Source organism: Pseudorca crassidens, chromosome 2, assembly GCF_039906515.1.
Source record: "Pseudorca crassidens isolate mPseCra1 chromosome 2, mPseCra1.hap1, whole genome shotgun sequence".
NCBI classification, from domain to species: domain Eukaryota; kingdom Metazoa; phylum Chordata; class Mammalia; order Artiodactyla; family Delphinidae; genus Pseudorca; species Pseudorca crassidens.
This window is the reverse complement of record NC_090297.1, coordinates 103,803,245-103,824,466: the sequence shown is the minus strand read 5'-3', so window position 1 is coordinate 103,824,466 and position 21,222 is coordinate 103,803,245. Positions and strand designations below refer to the sequence as shown.

Below are 21,222 nucleotides of genomic sequence, written 5' to 3'. Positions count from 1 at the left end.
ATAGTCAAAAAGGGATCTGGCAGAAAAACTGCTCCTATATAGATACAATCTCAGAGTTATGGAAGTATTGACCATTTTTAGCTCCCCAAGTGTGTGACCTTATAATCTTTCTGGGCCTCAACTATAAAATAAAGGGGTGGAAAAAGCTCATAGTAAATAACAATTTCAGGAGTAAAATCCTCTGATGTTTAATTATATAGTCTAGGTCCAAACACTTCTCAAAATTACATTTCTTTATTTGCATTTTCTGGTACTGTACAGACATCATGCAATGCATATGACTCACCACAAACACTTAACGTGGGAAGAAATTCGACACTCTCATTTTGTAGTATAAACATGTTGCTCTTATTAGATATAGAAGCTGAAAAATTGAAGAAAGAGAACGACATAAAAGAACTTGAAATCTTCTGGAAGTACTTGGAACCAATCCTGAATAATGAGAAACCGGAAACAAATCTCTTTGATGTCGCCCGGCTTGAATACATGGTCAAGGCTGACAAGTTTCCTTGCGACTGGTCGGACAGTGAGATGTTGGTTAGTACACGCATTAATGAGAGTGACTGGTTTGAACACGTGACACTGTGGTTGCATTTGCTCCATTCGTTCATTCCACAGATATTTATTAATCACTGTCTACAGAGAAGGCTTTGTGCTAGGTTCCTTTACCTTCACGACAGCGATCACACTGAACATCCAATAATGGCTATAGCCTGATCCTTCAGCTTATAGTGTATGAATTAATGACAAAGGAATAAGATGAGATGAAGATGAAGGATGGTAATTATTTTATTTGGTGATGTGGCTTTGCTTCATACCTTAACAATGTTCTAGGCAGTAGAGTCTTAATATACATTAATTGTGAAAAGAGTAAATGTTACAGTTTGTCAAATTACATTGTCTTTTTTTTTTATGTATCAGTTCAAAACATTGTTCTTCTAGGCCCTTGCTTTTATTGCCAAAATTGTATTTTTCATGTATTTTCCTAGCAAGGTCTATCTTAATAGAATGACCCCAGACCAACAGTTAGTAGACATTTCCCGAGAGTATTTATTGCCCCCTGCTATGGAGGTGCTTGCAGAGAGGCAAGACCAAAACCGTGAAACAGAGAGGCAGGGTTCAAGGTGCCACGCGCCTATGTGTTATGTGAAACACACTCTAAGTTTCCTGTTAATTCAGAAAAAGAAGACATGGGATGCTTTGAAAAGTAACAAATGCTGAATACATGAGGGTGTTTTTTAAAAAGAACGTTAACTATCATTGTTGGGGAAGTTATCCAGGCATTCTTGTTGTAAAAAAAGAGACCTCTCAGGTCTCTTCCTGGTTGACCCCCTGTCCCAACAAACAGGGGCCCAGGAGTGTTGAATCCCTTGCAGGGTGATATATATCAGCATTAAAGGGAATTGAACTGAAAGCAGAGTCTTGGAGATGGACCACATAAAGTATGCCGTGAAGGGAGCTGGGAAAAGCAGGGTGGAGGAGGGGGATAGGTGTCTGTGGGCAATGACTGTGGGTGGCTGCCAAACAAACAACCAAACCTGGCTGTCTAAGAGGAGGAGAATGACATCAAAGCCTGGAGCAGTTTCCGAGACAAAGGGTAGGCTGCCCACGGCCCTGGATTGGAGCAGTTCTCACTATGAGAGTCCCTGATTCTTTTACCTTGAAATGGATGCGCACTGGGTGAAGTAAATGAAAACACTGAGGAGGGAAGCCTAGATCTGAACCTTGAAGGATGGACAGGATTTGAATAAGTAGCAATGGAGAGATCAGTTTGAGTTACAAAGACTGTCAACATAAGGCGTTAGATGTCACCACGTAGAAACAGAACACTTAAGTCTGATACCTTGGCAATAGTAAGAATAAAGATAAGCCTTGACCTATATGTGGAAACAATGCTGAACATAGAAAAGCTGTGGCTGAAGGCAGAGCTTGTTGTAGGCAAAACTGATTACTGTGGACTCCCTTTGCTTTGTGTCGTCCCACTCCTTCATCTAGATATCTTCCTCTTTCCTGCTTTGTCTTTCACTCCCCTGCCTCTAAGTCTGAGCTCAGAAAAGAGTCCATCTGTCCTCTACTACTCTGTGTTAAGTTGGGCTGTATTTCTCTATCCCAGAGATACTGGCATACCAGGTACCGTCATACTATGACTATTCCATCCTATTTTATTGGAATTCCAGATTATGCCCAGCAAACGTGAGATATGTTTGAGAAAGAGGCCATATCCCTGGGATCCCGAAACACCATCTGAAAGATAGCTTTCTACTCTTGCTCTACAATAGACCAGCTCTTCTCCCGAGAACATATAAATATATGCCTAACTTAAAAACCCACATCCACAAGTTTAAGTTTTGTGGAAACAGTCCTTCTCTCATTTGGGCCAAGTTCTGGCCACATACCTTGTAAAGAACTTATATGCAATTTTGGTTCAATAAGGCATAGGAGATCCCAGCCATACGTATCTTGAATCCTAATTCAGAGGAGGCAATACCAAGAGTCTTCTAAGGCAGCCTCAAACCGAGAACCTTTTGCTCCTGCTCTAACTAGAGCTGCCTTCCATGTGTCTTATTTACTCCCCAGGCATAGGCTGAGAATAGCTGATGTGCATTGAGCCCAAGGTAGAAGACATTCTGTTGCATCATCAGTACATAGATGTGAACAGCAAGGCACACAATTGCAGCTCCAAGAGACCCAGCACCATTCCCAGCATCCTGTTTCTTATTCCAGTGTTAACAACTTAGTGTTCATCAGAAGATTTTAATCCCTCCATTTTTAAAGACAGTAAATGTGACTATATTTTCCTTTTTAAAAATAGAGTGGAAGAGTTTAAATGGCAATTAAAGTTCATAAATTTCATGTTGAAAAAAATAGTATCAGCTTCGTTGAAACACTGACTTCAGAACTAGAGGATTAATGTCTAGGGTCTCTAGTTGGGTCGTGAAGGTAAGTGAGGAATGAGACATTTAGCTCTGCTGCCCAACTGGACACACTGATCTTCTATCGGTCACTTTGCAAATATTTATTGAACATCTCCTTCACACCGGGGCTGCAGTCTGGGTCCAACTGCAGGAGACTTTTAGGCCAAGGCATGCCTCTGTAAGGTATGGTTTGTGAGTGAACAGCCCAGCATGGAGGATGACGGGGAAAGAAAGCCTTGAAAGCAATTCAGTAATAGATTTGGGTTACAGAAGAAAAGGCCATTGGATTTAATACTGAAGATCAAAATTCATTTTAAACTTGGGATTACTTACGAAATATAAAAGCAATAAACCTATTTGTAATACCCGTAGCTTAAATGCATGGTGTAGATACACAGTATCCCACTCTCAGCTATATCTGTAAGTTGATAATGGCCTCATATCCAAGCCAGGAGCCAGCCAAGTAGCCGTCGTCCTTCTTCCTCTCTGGAAGAAGGAAAGCATTAGTACCCTTGGCTGCAAGCAGGCAAGCTGTATTTCTGCTGAACCCAGGTAACGAAAGCTTTATATCAAATAAATGCCCATCAAGAAGCGCTAACTGCCTATGAACGACATCTGCAACATTTCAAGTCAAGCCCTCGGTTGCTGAAATAATTTTCTGGCTTTTAACATGCGAGTTGCTATTTGATTTAAAAAGAAATTAGCTAGTTACCCTAAGGGATAATAGGGCAGAAGTTTTTTACTATATTTCTTACAAATACAAACAAACAAAAATGTGTTTATATGCCAGAATGTGGGCAAAGAATATCAGTTTGAAGCTGATATTAACGGAAGAATTCTCAGTCTTGGCGGGGACGCGTGAAGTCCAGACTGGCAGCTGTGCTGTGAGGATGGGCGAGGTTTGACACTTCACTGGTCTCACGCCAAACTGTGATTCGCTGGCTCCCACCATGTGCTTTCTCTCTCTACCTTACCACTGTGGCTGGGACATAGGAGGAGACTATTTAATCCTCCTTCGCTTTCAAGCAGACACACCTAGTGCTAACAAACAGTGCTTTTCCACTTCTGGAAATGAAAGCCTAGGTAATAGAGGTATCTGATCCATAACCCACTTGCCAGATCATGAAACTTGTGGGTATTATAGTAGTACTAGTCTACTAGGACGTCTTAGGGGTTTTTTTTCCCTAAAGGTAGCACAGGTGAGGGAAGGAAGAAATCCTGATTGCACCCATACTGCAGTGGACTTGTGGGGATGGTGTGCAAAGCCGAGTGGGTGATTGCCATTGTGATTCTTGTGTCTGTCGCCAAGCAAGAGCTCATCCCCAGCTTGTCTTGGGCTGAGGATATGGAAATTACCTATCTAATGAGTTGCTTTAGGAATGGACATACCTAGAAAATAGGCCACATTGCTGACATGAATGAATAGGGCACTTTTCACCTCGTTGAAGCATTAATTAGGCTCTTAACAATAGGCAGCCATAGGCCCTCCAAAGGGAACAGTCTGCATTGTGGTGAACAAGAAGGGCCCGAAGGGTTCAGCAAATGAAGACTTGGTCACCATGACTGGGATTCAGTGGTTTGGGGACCAGCTGGGGAAGGACTTCCCTGTAAAAAGTGATAAGTTTGGCTATAAGGGAGATACAAATCATGCATCTGATTCCAACAACATGAAACTAAGGACTAACTGTCATGAATTCTCTCACCTGTAGCTGGAATTGGGCACCAACATTTTTGAAAATATTGCCTGTTTGATGTACGACAGCCTGGATTGGAAAAGGCAGCACCAGCACTATTTGGAAAACATGCAGCTTATTAACGTCCCACAGGTGGTTAGTGAGAAACCTATCTTAGAAGCTACGTTGACTTCTGAGGTAGGCATATGCGAGAATGTCTTTAGCTGGCCGAATGATTTGCTGAACAACTTAATTTTCACATTTATAAAACATGAAGAAAAAAAATCACATAAATACTGGTAGCAAGGGAACACTGCCTGCTGGGATTTAATGGGTGAGGGTGGGATCCAGGCCCCCAGGCACAGCATTAAAGGGCATCCATGTGATGGGAGCTTTATGAAACCCCCAACTACCTGCCACACACAGAGGGGATGATAGAACCCACTTTTCAGCCGTGGAGCGATAAATAGCATCTGGAACAAGGAGGGCTACTGATAACTTAATCACCATGTTATTTTAGCACCTACCCTGTGCTGGCACTGTACCAGGTGCTGGCGATACTATAATGAACAAGACCCATCCTCTGTCCTCCTCATTGTGGTTAACCTTTAAAGGGGACATGGCAGTCAAGGCAAAGGTGGTTTCAGTTTAGCATAATGAGCACTGTGAGGACAGTTAGCTGAGCTTGCAGGAGAAGCTATAAATAGGGCACCTCTCCTGAGCAGAGCGGGATGGAGAGATGGGAGTCGGGAAGATGTTACCAGGCAGGGTAAGTGATGTGCTGAAGGCTGAGGCTGAATTGCCTGGGCAAAACCTGACTGGGGAGAGGGACAGAGTGGTATTTTCAAGAAGGGGGAAAAGATGTACAAAGACATGGAGGTCACAGTAAAGAAGTATTGCGTCCAGGACCACACCACGGGGTACGGCAGTGCTCCCAGGTGATACATGCAAAGTGGAGAGCAGCAACACGAGCTGGAAAGGCGGGAGCCAGAATGTTCTTTGGTGCTGAGCTCAAGAGTTTGGGTTTTATCCTGAAGGTTGTGGGAGAACCGTTGAAGGATTCTTAGAGGGAGAATGGCATGATTCTGTGTCACCCCGGGGTGACACAGAAGAGAAGAGAAGATGCCCCATCTTCCCATCTCTTTCCTGGAAATTTCTCAGTGGGCTCTGTTAGGAAAAACTGAAAACTTCTTTTCAGTTTTCATTAACTTCTTTCCTTCCTCAGACAAAACCCATTTATTTGATCCTAATATTAGCAAATGATTTTGTGGTGTGAACATAATCATACAATCTCAGAATCCCGGAATCCCGTCAGAGTCCCATCATACCAGCATTGGATGAAAGCATCTCTCAGCTGGATGTTTCAATTGTTTTTTTAATTATTCTTATTTTAGCCCCCACAAACTGTTGCTGTAACCCCTGGAAAGAAGAAAACACAACAATATGAAGAGCTGCAAGGTCCAGCTGCACCACCACCACCAGGCATGTATGAAACCTGTAGCTGGAGGATCAGTGCCAGGAGCTGGTGCTTTGAGGAGTGACTGTCCTTGGTGTCGCTTTCACATCTCTTTCCACCTCAAGATCCTACATTTATCAGTGCATGATCAGAGTTTGAATCTGTGGATGAAATTTTGATGGGAGAAATGGAGAACACATCTTAATTGAACAGTGGTATTTTGTATCTTTTACAGTGGCTTCCGTCATCACAAATGAAGTAGACATGCGATATTACAATGATTTGCTGAATCCAATTCCAGAAGAATTCATTTCTGTGCCCTTGATACTGCATTGTATGCTGGAACAGGTAAGTGGATACATGCTGAAGCTTTCTTCCCAGGTGGGCAACCTTGAGTCAATCACTTCATCTCTCTTTGCTTCTGGTTTTTTTGTTTTTTAACTGTTTTAAAATTACGCTCATAATACCTGAATGCATTCTTCTTTGCAAAGATTAGAACATTTTAGATAAAGCTAAAATCTGCTTTATCAGCTTCAATCCTCTTTTTCTTGCTACATTTTGGAATGATTTTATATAACGTTCGCTGAAGTTTTGGTAGGCATATCTTTAAAACTATCAGGTGTTCTTTTAATGAAAGAGAACAGAGTTGGGCAGGTGGGTGGGGTGGTAAATGGTCCTCAACTGCATTTAACATTTCTTTTACACTTGTAGATTTTTTTTTTTTTTTTTTTTTTTTTTTTTTATGGTACGCGGGCCTCTCACTGTTGTGGCCTCTCCCTTTGTGGAACACAGGCTCCAGACGCGCAGGCTCAGCGGCCATGGCTAACGGGTCCAGCCGCTCTGCGGCATGTGGGATCTTCCCGGACCGGGACACGAAGCCGTGTCCCCTGCATCGGCAGGCGAACTCTCAACCACTGCGCCACCAGGGAAGCCCTACACTTGTAGATTTAATCAGATTTTTCTATTTCTGAGGGCAAGTTTAGTCATTCATATTTTTTTTGGGGGGGGGGGTTGTTTTGTTTTTGTTTTTTGCGGTACGCGGGCCTCTCACTGTTGTGGCCTCTCCCGTTGCGGAGCACAGGCTCCGGACGCGCAGGCTCAGAGGCCATGGCTCACGGGCCCAGCCGCTCCGCGGCATGTGGGATCCTCCCGGACCAGGGCACGAACCCGTGTCCCCTGCATTGGCAGGCGGACTCTCAACCACTGCGCCACCAGGGAAGCCCAGTCATTCATGTTTTTAAATGAACATGTCCATTTTATTTGTTTTCAATGTCATAAAAGTTCTTTATTCACTAATATACATTGAAAAGTTTTTCTCTGTATCTAGTTATGTTCCTTTCCTATGCCTGATGTTATTTATTGGTGCCCTCTTTTTTTGATCATGGATGCAATTGTATATCGATTATTGATGTCTTTTCAAAGAACCAGCATTTTTTTTTAACGTCTTTATTGGAGTATAACTGCTTTACAATGGTGTGTTAGTTTCTGCTTTATAACAAAGTGAATCAGTTATACATATACATATGTTCCCATATCTCTTCCCTCTGGCGTCTCCCTCCCTCCCACCCTCCCTATCCCACCCCTCCAGGCGGTCACAAAGCACGGAGCTGATCTCCCTGTGCTATGCGGCTGCTTCCCACTAGCTATCTACCTTACGTTTGGTAGTGTATATATGTCCATGCCTCTCTCTCGCTTTGTCACAGCTTACCCTTCCCCCTCCCCATATCCTCAAGTCCATTCTCTAGTAGGTCTGTGTCTTTATTCCTGTCTTACCCCTAGGTTCTTCATGACATTTTTTCCCTTAAATTCCATATATATGTGTTAGCATACGGTATTTGTCTTTCTCTTTCTGACTTACTTCACTCTGTAGGACAGACTCTGGGTCTATCCACCTCATTACAAATAGCTCAATTTTGTTTCTTTTTATGGCTGAGTAACATTCCATTGTATATATGTGCCACATCTTCTTTATCCAGAACCAGCATTTTGTTTCACTGATCCACTCCTTTTTACTTTTTATTTTATGAATTTCTTCATTTATCTTTATTATTTCCTTCTTCCTACTTTGTTTGGGTTTATTTCGTTTTTCACTTTTACTGAAAGCTCACTTTGTTTATTTTTAGTCTATTTCACTTTACCTAAGGCTATGCATTTCCTTTTGAGTATTTCTTTGGCTGCATCATGATGCTTTCAATGTATTCAGTTCTAAATCTTTTAATTTCCACTGTTTATTGTCCATTTCTAATTTTATTGCATTATGGTCAATAAGCATGATCTGGATGTTAAAAATATTTTTTAATTTCCTGGGCTTCCTGTGTGACCTGGTGTACATCGTCAGTTCTCGTGAGTACTATATATGCATTTGAAAAGAATTTGCTGTTAATTAACTCATTTAATCCTTAGAACAGCCCTATGGAGCAGGAACTATTTTTATTCCCTATTTCTCAGAAAAGGAAACTGAGGCCTAAAAAGTAAATTATCCAAGTAGTAAGTGACAGAAACCACTTTTGAACCTCATCAGTCTAAGTGGAAATGTATTTTGATAGCATTGCTCTGTTGTGGTCTTCCCTTCTAACACTGCTGATGAGAAGTCTGATGTCAATCTGATACTTTTTCCTTTGTAGGTAATCTATTTTTTCTTTCTGGTAGTTATTAGAGTTTTATCTTTTTCTTTTTTTTTTTTTTAACATCTTTACTGGAGTATAATTGCTTTACAACAGTGTATTAGTGTCTGCTTTATAACAAAGTGAATCAGCTACACCTATACATATATCCCCATATCTCCTCCCTCCAAGGCTATGTATAGTTATGGCTTTGTTTTTTCATTGCCTCTGTGATCTAAAGGATTATAATCTGGTTTCTGATCACATTCTGAGTTAAATCAAAATTCCTTGTGCTGGTCCATAAAGACCCTAAAAATATGGTTCTGGGATGTTTGTCATCTCATCTCCTGCCCCCCATCTCTCTCCCTCTCTCCCACTCTCTCTCTCTCACTACTGGTCATCTACATAGACCTTCTGGTTTTTCCTCACGTTCACTAATTACACCTTACTTTTTTTACACTAACTTCTCTTCCTAGAAAGTTTTGTTCCCACATGTCTGTCTGCCTGGTAGATGGATACTCCTTGTCATTCAGTCCCCAGAGAAAGTGGCATTTCTGAGATAGGCTTTCTCTGACCACCTGATCTAAAGAAGGCCCACAACAACAGAGTGCTCTCTACCATTTCACCTTGTTTTATTTTCTTATCAACAACTGCTCTTTAAAAAAAGAAAAATGTTTATTTCCTTTATGTATTATCTTCTTCTCACTAGAATGTAAGCTCCATGCAAGCAGGGACCTAATCTAGTCTTGTTCATTGCTCTCTGCTCAGCACACAGTAACCACACCTAGCCCATAGTAGACCCTGAATATATATTTGTTCAATTAAATTATATCTTCAAATATTATTTCTTTTGATTTATACTAATTATTATTAGACAGATGTTGGAATTTCTAGTTTTTACCTCCATGTATTTTAAATTTTCTTTCAATTTTACCCCTTTGGGAATTTCAGCTTAACTTCCAACTAATTTATTCTTAGGTGGAGTCTAGTCTGCTACTGAAATTTTGTTTCAACAATAACATTTTTAATTTATAAATTCTCTAATTTCTTTTTATAACTGTCCTTCTTATTTCATGTATGTAAATATTCCTTTATCTCACTGAATATTAAAATAGTTTTAGACTCTAATCATCTCTTACCTCCAGCATACATTTTTATGCTTGTTGACTTGTTTAGTTTTCTAACCAATTAGGTAAGCACACTCATATTTGCCTTTAATTACCCTGTAAGGCTTTTGGAAGATCAGTAGTTTTATTATATCAATAAATTTGTAAAAGTTTAATAGCCCTATATGGCTTACAGTATCATTTTATTTATCTTAATCTTACTTATTTTATTCAACTCAACTCAAAGCAACAAATATTTACTAACCATCCACTGTTTTCTGTGTACCAAAGGGGACAGTTGATGAGCTCAGTGCCTGACACATAGAAGGCTCCAATAAGAGATACATGTTGACTGAATAAGTGTTTGATAATAAAGGGATGAAAAATTGAAATATAGGAGGAATCGGGTGGGATTTTATAGGAGGGGATATTAGAGTTTAACATTTCAGAGATGGAACAGTTCTGCATGGTCTCTTGTGATTGGAGTGGGTCCAAGAGATGGTAGGAAGAGAGAAAGTGGAGACAGGAGTGACTCTTTTAAAAGTAATGTGTTGATAAACAGTAAAGAGTATACAACTATTTTGTTATTGTTCTCAACAGGGGGTTTTGCCTCCCAGGGGACATTTGGCAACGTCTGGAGATACTTTTGGCTGCCACAACTGGAGCGGTACTACTGGCATCAAATGGGGAGAGGCCAGGGATGCTGCTAAACATTCTGTAGTGCACAAGATAGCCCCCATGACAAAAATCTAGTCCAAATGTCTTTAAATTTCAAGGTTGAAAAATCCTGTAGAGCGCTGTGAAATCATAGCGGGTGATATTGGTATTGAAGGTGAAGAGAACAATTATAAATTAGGTGCCTATCTTGATTATATTTCAACTTCTTGTTTACCACGTAAAATTGAACAAGGCATTTAATCTTTCTAGGCTCACTTTCTCCATATTAAGAAGAATATTACCCTTTACTGATCTCACCATGTATAACTTTTCTATCTTAAGGACTTGACCTGAACCCCAGTTCCTCCCAGTAAGCAGCCTTGGGCTTGGGCCGGGCACATAATTTCCCTCACCCTAATTCCATTTCTGTAAATTGGAAAATAATAGCTACTCAGCAATATTGCTGTGAGGCTTATGAGATAATGTATGTGAGGGTGGCCCACACAGTGCTTGGCATGTGGTAGGCACTCAATAAATACTTATTGAATCCAAAGATGTGAGAGCACAGTTTTGAGTCCTTTAAAAGAAAGAGTAAATCATTAAGAGAAATTATATTAATATTGTTAGTTTGATTTCTACCATGGTAAATTTTCCTGTTTACCATTTGCATTTTGTGTTATCTATTCTAGTACATGTATGAAAATTATATATACTTTAATAATTTAATATATATATAATTATATATAAATTAATGTTTTAATGGATTATAAACTTTTTCCCTTTTACTTTGGTAGTCACTGGTAATTACACTGCCACTTTGTATAATCACCAAACTTTTTGGTAGAAACTGCCTTGTTTTTACTAAAAGCAATGGAAATACCTGACTATCAGTAAGGAACTGACTATTAAACTGATTCCTCCCAACTCTTTATGTCAACAGGTTGTGGCAAGTGAAGAAGACCTTGTCCCACCGAGTCTGGCGGAGCCGCCTCCCAGAGCAGATGGGCTGGACCACACAATTGCAGCTCACATCATGTCCATCCTGCCCTCTCTCTGTCTGACAGAGAGGGAGAAAAAGGTCAGATGGTGTGAGAAAACCAAAAAGTGTGTATGCTTTGAAAAGTATGAACTCTCTCTTTACATCAATATTGTTTTAATTTGAGTAGAATCTCCATGAAATATTCTTACCTGAAGAGGAAAATGAAAGCAAACCAGTGCCCAGAGGCCCTCTCCTACTGAACTATCACGATGCCCTCGCCCACAAGAAATATGTGCTAAAGGTAATAAGTAACCAGGTTACCCTGAGGATAATGGATGCAAGAAATCTCATTAGTAATTATTCAGTTGAAGAAATCTTAATGAGATAGCTTTACCAATGCTAATTACCAGTAATGTACGAAGTAGATACCTGCTTGCAAAATAAGATCTCAGAAAATGGAAATGAATAAAGGAGAAATTACATCAGCAAAGAAAACTGGCCTAAATACAGAGGTCCAACGGACCATTAAATTGATTGCGACTACACCAAATTTGCATTAAAGCCTTGCTTTATACATCTGCTAATATGAAAAAACTAGTGGAGGCCAGAAAAGGATCTCAGAAGGGAGGGAGGAATACATTTGAGACTTTGGCAGTTTGTCACTGTGAATGAGGAATCCATCATTTGTGTGCACCAAGAACCTTTGGCAAAGTGAGAACTAGCTTTTTTGACCTTCAGCAAAATACCAACAGTTTGTCTTCCCCAATTACCATTGATTTCCCCTGTTCCCAAATAATGAGAGCAAGGGTATCATGTTTTGCCTTCTCCATATGCATAAGGCACTTGACAGCTTATTTTAATGTCTTCTGTCATGTTGCTCTTTTTCATCAGGACCTAAAGAATTTTGACCTGGTTCAAATTGAGCAGAAGATGCAGTCTAAGTTGCCACTGTGGGAATTCCTTGAATTCCCTCTGCCCCCGCCATGGAACAGCACGAAACGTCTAGCTACAATTCATGAGCTCATGCACTTTTGTACAAGTGGTGAGTACATTGCTTTGTCGTAGCTTAAGTTCGTTCATTTATGGTCACGTGTGCCTCTAACGATTACACCCCCATCTGCAAAAAGTATTTTGATTATTGACCTTTCAGAGGCTGGGGTGGGTATTTTGATTGACTGCACTTTTCTTATCTTGAATAATATCATTAGCAGTAGGATGATAGCTGTGATGCATAACATTCTTCAATTTGATGCCCTGGCTTTTCTTTTCACTGTTTCTACAAGCATAATCCCCTTCTTTATTCCTCCTCCCCGCCTCCCAGTCCCACATCCCCTCATTGACATCATTGGAGATGACATGGTAGCCCCCATCCTGGTTAAGAGGAGAACTTAGAGCGCCCCCTGTGGTGTGGTGCTGAGAGTGTTAATACCAGTTCACCTCCTCTCAAAACATGAAGGGCCATTTTCTGCTCTTTGAGGACAGTGGAAAGAGGGGTCATTAAAAATATCTAAAATCAGCTTCTTATTGCAGAGTTCATGGGAATTTTATGATATAGACAATCATTTCCTAAAACATATACTATTTCCACTTGAGGCAATAAGCAAATGCCTTCCTGCTTATTAGAAGAAATATGAAATTACATAGACATTTTGATTTGACCTAGAAAAGAAAAAAGCATGTGCAGATTCTTCCTTCTCCTTTCATTTCTAACTCTAAGCAAATTATGAAATATTTTAATCTTGATTTTTTTTTCATTTTTTTAGCAGGCTTAGTAATAGAAAAAGCTAAAATTTTTAATACTGCCATGCCTTCACCTCATGGAAATGTGGGGTGTAGCCTAGTGGGCCTGGGTATGTCATGTCTATTGTTTACATAATCACCCTCTTCCTGGTGTTCTGAGAACATCTGGCCTTTACCTCCATCCTGCCACACTCCTATTCTCCTTCTGCCCCGTGATATGATTTTATTCTCTCTCCACCTTAGTTCTACCCTCCGCAGCACAGGATTCTTGGGGTTTTTTTAATATGAACAAGCACATTTATTGAATCATTTTTTTACAGTAGCAAAATACTGGAAACAAATTGAATGTCCATCAGAAGCTCTCATTAAAATATCAGAAACCTATGTGGTACAAAATCGTGCGACTTAACAACAGTGGGGCATATCTATATCGTGATGTGGAACAGTCTCCCAGATAATTAAGTTAAAAAAGGAAAGGAAACGAAAGATAAGAAGAGGATGATTCGTATGCTCACATTTGCTTTTGTCTTTTATGGGAGGATATGTACACATTCTTTTTTATACAATTTTTAAAGGTCACACTCCAGTTACTACAAAATATAAGCTATATTCCCCGTGTTGTACAATACACAAGATTCTTGTTTGTGTTGCCACCACTGAAACTGCCCACATATCTTGCTCCCATATCCCATCCCAAACCCTTGTCCCTCTGCCTCGCCTCCTTTTCTCTTTCCTCATGCTTAACAAGTCGAAAACCAAACTCTTGATTTCCTCAAAACATGTCCCTTCATGGTCCTCCTTATTTCAGTAAATGGTGACTATTTTCTACCAAAACCTTGGCGTCATCCCTGGTTCCTCTTTTTACTCACGCCCCACAACCAATTCCACCACATCCCTCACTACCAGCCCAGTCCAGCACCACCTCTCACTTGGACTATTTCGATAGCTTTCCAGTTGGTCTCCAGGCTTTCCCCGTTTTATCTACAGTCTTTTCTTCACACAATAATGGGAATGACCCTTCTAAAATGTCAGTCAGATCATGTGCCTTCTTAGCCCAAAACCCTCTAGTGATCACCCATTTCCCTCAAAGTATTAATAAAATCTAAGCTGTTCTGCCGCCCACTTTTGGAGCTCATCATCTGTCAAGCTCTCGTTGTTCTACTCCACTCTATCTGGTTGGCCTTACTGTGATTCCTTGGACAAGTCACTTGCACCCTTGCCTCCATCTTTGCATTTGCTCTTTTCCAGATATCGATATGGCTCCCCCACTTCTTTCACATTTTTGCTTTACTTGTTCAGAGGGCTTTTTGCTGGCTACCTTATATAAAATAGAAGCCTCTCCCCAACCATTATCACTTCTTATCCCCTCACCTGGCTTTATTCTTCTTATCATCTCTGATACACTATACACTTATCTGTTTATTCTGTTTCTAACTGCTACAATGGGTAATCCATAAAATCAGGAGTTCATTGATTTGTTTACTGCTGTGGTCCCTTTACTAAAGTCACTGGCAACTAGTAGGTGCTCAAAAAATATTTGTGAAATGAATGAATGAACAAACTTAATTCTGTCACTTTTAACCACTTTCCTGTCCCTCTTCTGAATTTCCTTGTATTTTTTCCAAAAGGAACCTTCCCGCTGCCCTCACCTCTGTTGGAGAGGAAGTGTAGGTGACCTCTGATTCATTGATCTGTCACTATCATTTCGCCTTCCCTCACTGAATTCCATGGTTATTTGTTAACACCTACCTCCCACCTCTATCTTCAACTTCTAAAGCACAAGAACCAAATCTTTTCTTTAAATCTCAGGCAAAGAAAAATACATAGAGTACAAAGCCTAATACATAGAAAACAAAAACAGGTGAGTGAGTGAATGCATGAATAAATGCTATAAAAGAATAAATACACAAGTTAATATAGCCCCTTGAAGGCTGATAACCTTTAAAGTAAAATTATGAAAAGTACTGTACCAGTTCATTGGGTGGAAAGAGGCCTTTTCTTAGCCTGAGTGAACAGAAAAGCCTACTGAACATAACAGCCTATGTTAGACTTGAGTGAGTGATTTCTCTGTTTTAAATTACAACCACAGCAAAAGGTGCTTTTGCTTAAAAATGACGTTTTATTAATTTATTTATTGAAGTATAGTTGATTTACAATTGTGTTAATTTCTGCTGTACAGCAAAGTGGCTCAGTTATACATGTACATTCTTTTTTACATTCTTTTCTGTTATGGTTTATCCAAGGATATTGAATGTAGTTCCCTGTGCTATACAGTAGGACCTTGTTGTTTATCCATTCTATATGTAATAGTTTGCATCTACTAACCTCAGACTCCCAGTCCATCCCTCTCCTACCCCCTCCCCCTTGGCAACCACAAGTCTGCTCTCTATGAAAAATGACAAGTTTTAAATATATTCAACCAATGTGATACCCCGGAAAGTCCACGTGAATTAATCTGGACACCTAATATTCATTCAGCTACGAAGCAGTTTGTGAGCGTTATCTTAATAAATTATATCTTGATTGTGCAGCTTTCTTATTATTAGTTACCTTTGGTATTTGTTGCAGAATTGTGGAGCCCGTGTGTAAAGTCAGGTCAACACCCATCATGGCGTGACTCCTTTGTCATTTTGGTGGACTGACTCCCTGGTTGTCCCTCTTTTAGCCCTGTACCATGTGGTAATAAAGAGCATTCCTAGCAGCACTTGTCCTACTTTCTTACAGAAGTCTTGAGCTGGAATGAAGTAGAACGAGCCTTCAAAGTGTTTACTTTTGAGAGCCTGAAACTCTCTGAGGTTGATGAAGAAGGGAAACTAAAACCTTCTAGAATGATGTATGGGACAGATTCTGAGATGTTCAACATACCATGGGACAACCCTGCCAGATTTGCTAAACAGATAAGGCAAAAGTACATCATGAAAATGAATACCCAAGAGACCAGACAGCGAACAGGTACACTGCCTGGAAGGAACAAAAAGTATTCTCACATTGTATGATTGTCCATTTGTCTAGCATTGTATCTTATGGATCCTCTCTACACTGCCTAGATAGTGGAATCAAAGACAGAATTTTATTTCTGGATCAGAATTGGTCAACATCTATGCAAGATGATGAGATCAACAAAGAACCTTCCGATCCTAGTCAGCCTGATACTAACAATATGAAGTATTCTGACCTGGATAATAGGAAATCCTTAGACTCTGATTACAGAGAACCATCAGAGCAGAAAAGCTTGAAGTCGCAGCTCCAACCTGAGCCTTTGAGTAAGTAAACTTGTGTCTCTGTGTGTGTACATGTGTCTATATGTGTGTGCGTGCGTGTGTATAGACGCTACTAGAGAATGTATAAACCAAAAAAAAAAAAGATTCAAGATGCATTATTTAAATGCCTCCCTATTTCAGTTGAAAAACTGTTTAATATCTAAATTATTTGGTTAATTAAACTTTGTTACTGAGTGTTGTTAGTAAGTCCTCATTATTTTTAAAAAAATTTTTATTGAAGTCGAGTTGACTTACAATGTTTCTGATATATAGCAAAGTGATTCAGTTATATGTGTGTGTGTGTATATATATATATATATATATATATATTCTCTTTCAGATTCTTTTCCTTTATAGGTCGTTACAAGATATTGAGTATAGTTCCCTGTGCTATACAGTTGGTCCTTGTTGTTTATCTATTTTATATATAATAATGTGTATCTGTTGATCCCAAACACCTAATTTATTCCTCCCCTCCCCAAGTTTGTTTTCTATGTCTGTGAGCCTCTTTCTGTTTTGTAAATAAGTTCATTTGTATCATTTTTTAGACTCCACATATAAATTATATCGTATATTTTTCTTTCTCTGTCTGACTTACTTCATTTAATGTGATCTAGGTTCATCCATGTTGTTGCAAATGACATTGTTTTATTCTTTTTTATGGCTGAGTAATATTCCCGTGTGTGTGTGTGTGTGTGTGTGTGTGTGTGTGTGTGTGTGTATACCATATCTTCTTTATCCTTTCATCTTTCAATAGACATTTAGGTTGCTTACACGCCTTGGCTATTGAAAATAGTGCTCCTATGAACATACGAGTGTGGGTATCTCTTTGAATTATAGTTGTGTCTGGATACGGTATATGCCCAGGAGTGGGATTGCTGTATCCTATGATAGCTCTATTTTTCGTTTTTTAAGGAACCTCCATACTGTTCTTCATAGTGGTTGTACCAATTTCCATTCCCACCAACAGTGTAGGAGGGTTCCCTTTTCTCCACACCCTCTCCAGCATTTATTATTTGTAGAGTAAGTCCTCATTATTTCAACCTTTTTTTTCCCAAAATATAAAACCTCTTAGTCCACTCTTACCTTCATAAATGTAGTACAGTGAACATAATTAAAACTTTCATCATTAGTATTTTACAAGGCTATTGTGATTATTTGCAAAAATTATTAAAAATTACCTGCAGTAACATAATGAACTGCCCAGTGCAGAGCTTGGTACAAAATCAGTGCTCAGTGAACATCGGTTCCCTTCCCTCCTCCTCATGGCTTAGGCAGTTACTCTCATTCTAGAATAAAGCATAATAAATATTGTTGTATTAGGAGGTATAGAAGCATAGAAGAATATTAGGCTAAATTTTTATTGAGCTGTCTTACACACAACTGATTAATTTCTTAAAATACACTTCTGTTATGTCCCTGCTTATAACCTTCAGTGGCTCCCTACTACCTGCAATATAGAACCCAACTTCTTGGCCTGCTTTACGTGCTTCTTCAGCAGTACCAGATTACTTTTCCCAAACCCTTTCTACTTTTTCCCTTTTGCTCACTTATCCTATGCTCTAGCCAAACAGAATTAGGCCCTATTTCCTCTAGGCAGCCTGCTCTTTTCAATCTCTGTGACTTTTCCCCACAATACCCTCCAACTAGAGTTCTCTTTTTGATTATTATTAGGTTTGAATGGTACCTCCATGAAGCTTTGTTACATGTGTACACCAGGAAATGCCTCCCTTACCATTCCATATGGTCATAATTAATCTATGCTTCCTTCATGGCATCAGTTATCATTTCCTATTACTTACTACCATTATTCATATGCCTATATTAAGGCCTCCTTAATACTATAGCTTTTTAGAGGTCATAAGTATGTTTATCTTAAAAATATTAATCATATACTACATCAGAAAACAAGTCCTAAAACAATTTTTCACAGATCAAAACTACAGAGTATGCTCTCAAACCACAAAGAAATTATGGAAAATATAGATGCAATAGGTAGAACAAATAAAATGAAAAAGTTTAGTTCTTTGAAAAGATTTTTTAAATTGAGAAATTTTTTTACAAAGGGCTGATCACAAAAAGAAGCATGAATAACCATATTAGAAATAAAGGTGTATCAGGAATAAAAATATTAGGAATAAAGAAATGGACTTCCTTTTAATCCTATAAAAATTTAAAAGACAGTAAAAGGGTATAAACAACTTTATTCCACTAAGTCTAAAAATGAAATGAGCAAATTACTAGAAGAGTATAACTTACTAACATTCACTCAAGAAGAAATAGAGAACCTGAATAGTCTTGTAACTATTTAAATAAATTAAATCAATAATTTAAAATCTTCCCAAATAATGTCATTGGCTAGTGATATTCAATGCTCAAAAAAAGAAATAGTTCTAATCTTAACAAAAATTAATTCCAGGAACTATAGAAGGGGTATTCTCTCCCACTCATTTTATGAAATTAACATCAGCCTTATAATAAAACTGTCAAAGATAGTACAATAAAAGAAAATTATAAATCAAAGTTATTCATGAACATATAGGTCAAAATCCTGAATAAAACATAAGCAAACTGATCTAGCAATATACAAAATGATAATAATCAAGTACAAGTTTTTATAACGAGATTGAAGGAAAAAACATACATTGTAAAATCAACATCATTTATCAATTAACACAGTAAGAAAAATATCTCAATAGATGCAGAAAAAGCACTTAAAATTCTACAACGATTTATGAAGTCAATTTAACAAACTAGCAATAGAAAGAAAATTTCTCTACTTTATAAAGGTTATTTTTAAAATTACTATAATAAACATTATATATCAAGATGAAAAGTTAAAAGATTTCCCTGGATCAGGAGACTATCCACTATAAACACTCATATTTAGGATTACACAGGAGACGCTAGCCAACTCAGTAAGGCAAGAAAAAGATAATATTGTAAAGGTTGAAAAGGAATAAACAAAACTGTTATTATTTGTAAATAGTGTGTATGTAGAAAACCCAAAATAATCCACAAAAGAGAGTCAGGAATAATATGCAAGTTTAATAAAGAAGTGTGATTGTGAAAGAACGTGCATAAGATGTCTGGAGTGCTGGGACTTTTCTTTATCATTATTCATTATACCAAGCATTTATGTTGTTTGTACTTTTCTGTATTATATTTCATAATTTTAAAAAGCATTAAAAAATGGTCAGTGCCACAAAAGAATAGGTGTTAAGTCAGTATTGACTAAATGGTCATCTTACCATGTCATTTACTTAAATGAGGGTAGAAGAGGAAGTCATCAATGGAGTGGAGTTAGGGAAAATCTCCTTGCCTGTTAGCAGAGCAGATAAGTGAGGATGAAGGGGACAAAGGAGGGAGGGAGATAACATTTATTTAATATTGCCTGCTATATTCCAAGCACTGTGCTATTTTACATATATTAACTAATACTTTATATAAACATCAAGCCTATGAGGAAGTTACTATTAGCCTAATTCTGAAGACAAGGAAACAAAGACTCAGAGTGGTTAAGTAACTTTTTCAACCACATACAAGCAGGAAGTCAGGATTCCAAAGAGGGCTATCTAACTCCAAATCAATGCTTCCTCCACTGTGGCTGTCTTGTGGCTTCCTCAGTTCCAGAAATTCCTTGCGATGCATCTGATAGTTTAGCCATATTCATAGTCTCTTCTTCATGGCAACACTTAACCTGATTTTGTTGCCTTCGGGTCTTCCTAGGGCTGGTTCCTTACCATTAGGGCTGGTTCCCTATTTCTCTGTTCTAAATACCCTTACCTATTAGCCCAGCTCACAAAAAATTAAGCCAAATAAGTTAGCCTGAGATGTTATGGTATTAGTGAATCCTATGGGAATGTACATGTATAGCAAAGAAGTCATTTTTTCTTTTAAATACTTTATTTATTTATTTGGCTGCACCTGGTCTTAGTTGTGGCATGCAGGATCTTCCTTGCGGCATCCATGATCTTCCTTGCAGCATGCAGGATCTTTAGTTGGGGCATGCGAACTCATAGTTGCAGCATGTGGGATCTAGTTTCCTGACCAGGGATGGAACCTGGGCCCCCTGCACTGGGAGTGCAGAGCCTTAGCCACCAGACCACCAAGGAAGTTCCAAAGAAGTCATTTTGAGTTAATGTAGAGCCAGGATAAGCCAGGAGAGATATAAGTCCTGAGGGTTTTTTTTTTGTTTGTTTTATTTTGCTTTTTTAATTTTTTTAATTTTTTAATTTTTTTTTTTTTAGAGCAGTTGGTATATAGTTTTTTCTCAGGCAACTTTTGCCACCTGGTGGTCAAACCACATAAGTTGGTGTTCTGGATCCTGGTGCAAAGTAAATGTTTATAGCAACTCCCTAAATCATCAAGGCTGAAAATGCTGTGATGGACAGTGTATCCTAGAGGCCGAGCAATCGTGAGAGCTGAACCCTGTAAGGGTTGGCCTGTAAGGGATTCTACAGGGTGTAGGCTGGTCTACATCAAGAAACTGTTACGTTTGGGTGGGGGAGGGCAGCTGAGCCTTGGTTCCTCACTGCGGCTGTTATATGTAAGGGAATTTTTTGTTGTTGTTGCTAATCTTTTTTTGCTTTTTCCCCTAACCCTGAGTCACATTTCTAAAGCATCGACTTTAGATCTCTTTAAACAAAGCAGAAATTGTTCATGTATTTCCTGCACAACCATCTTAGCATCAGATATATATAAAAGCCTGTTCCTGGACATGAAGAGCTGAGTATTTGTGCTTTTCTCAACCAAACATCCATCTGAGACTGTTTTTGAACTTGACAGGGCCTATTGGATATTTATGAAAAACCTGAGAGTTGATAACTGTGA

General features: G+C 38.8%; 1 protein-coding gene across 1 annotated transcript in view; it reads left to right on the top strand.

Moving 5' to 3' along the window:
• SPAG17 (sperm associated antigen 17) overlaps nt 1–21,222 on the top strand; it is a 218,473-nt gene that overhangs the window by 72,336 nt on the left and 124,915 nt on the right. The window contains exons 7-15 of the mRNA XM_067710299.1: nt 356–537; nt 4,625–4,786; nt 5,983–6,085; nt 6,280–6,392; nt 11,351–11,488; nt 11,577–11,690; nt 12,281–12,431; nt 15,854–16,081; nt 16,177–16,392. Of these exons, the coding sequence (XP_067566400.1) occupies nt 356–537; nt 4,625–4,786; nt 5,983–6,085; nt 6,280–6,392; nt 11,351–11,488; nt 11,577–11,690; nt 12,281–12,431; nt 15,854–16,081; nt 16,177–16,392 (1,407 nt within the window). The remainder of the gene's footprint in view (nt 1–355; nt 538–4,624; nt 4,787–5,982; nt 6,086–6,279; nt 6,393–11,350; nt 11,489–11,576; nt 11,691–12,280; nt 12,432–15,853; nt 16,082–16,176; nt 16,393–21,222) is intronic.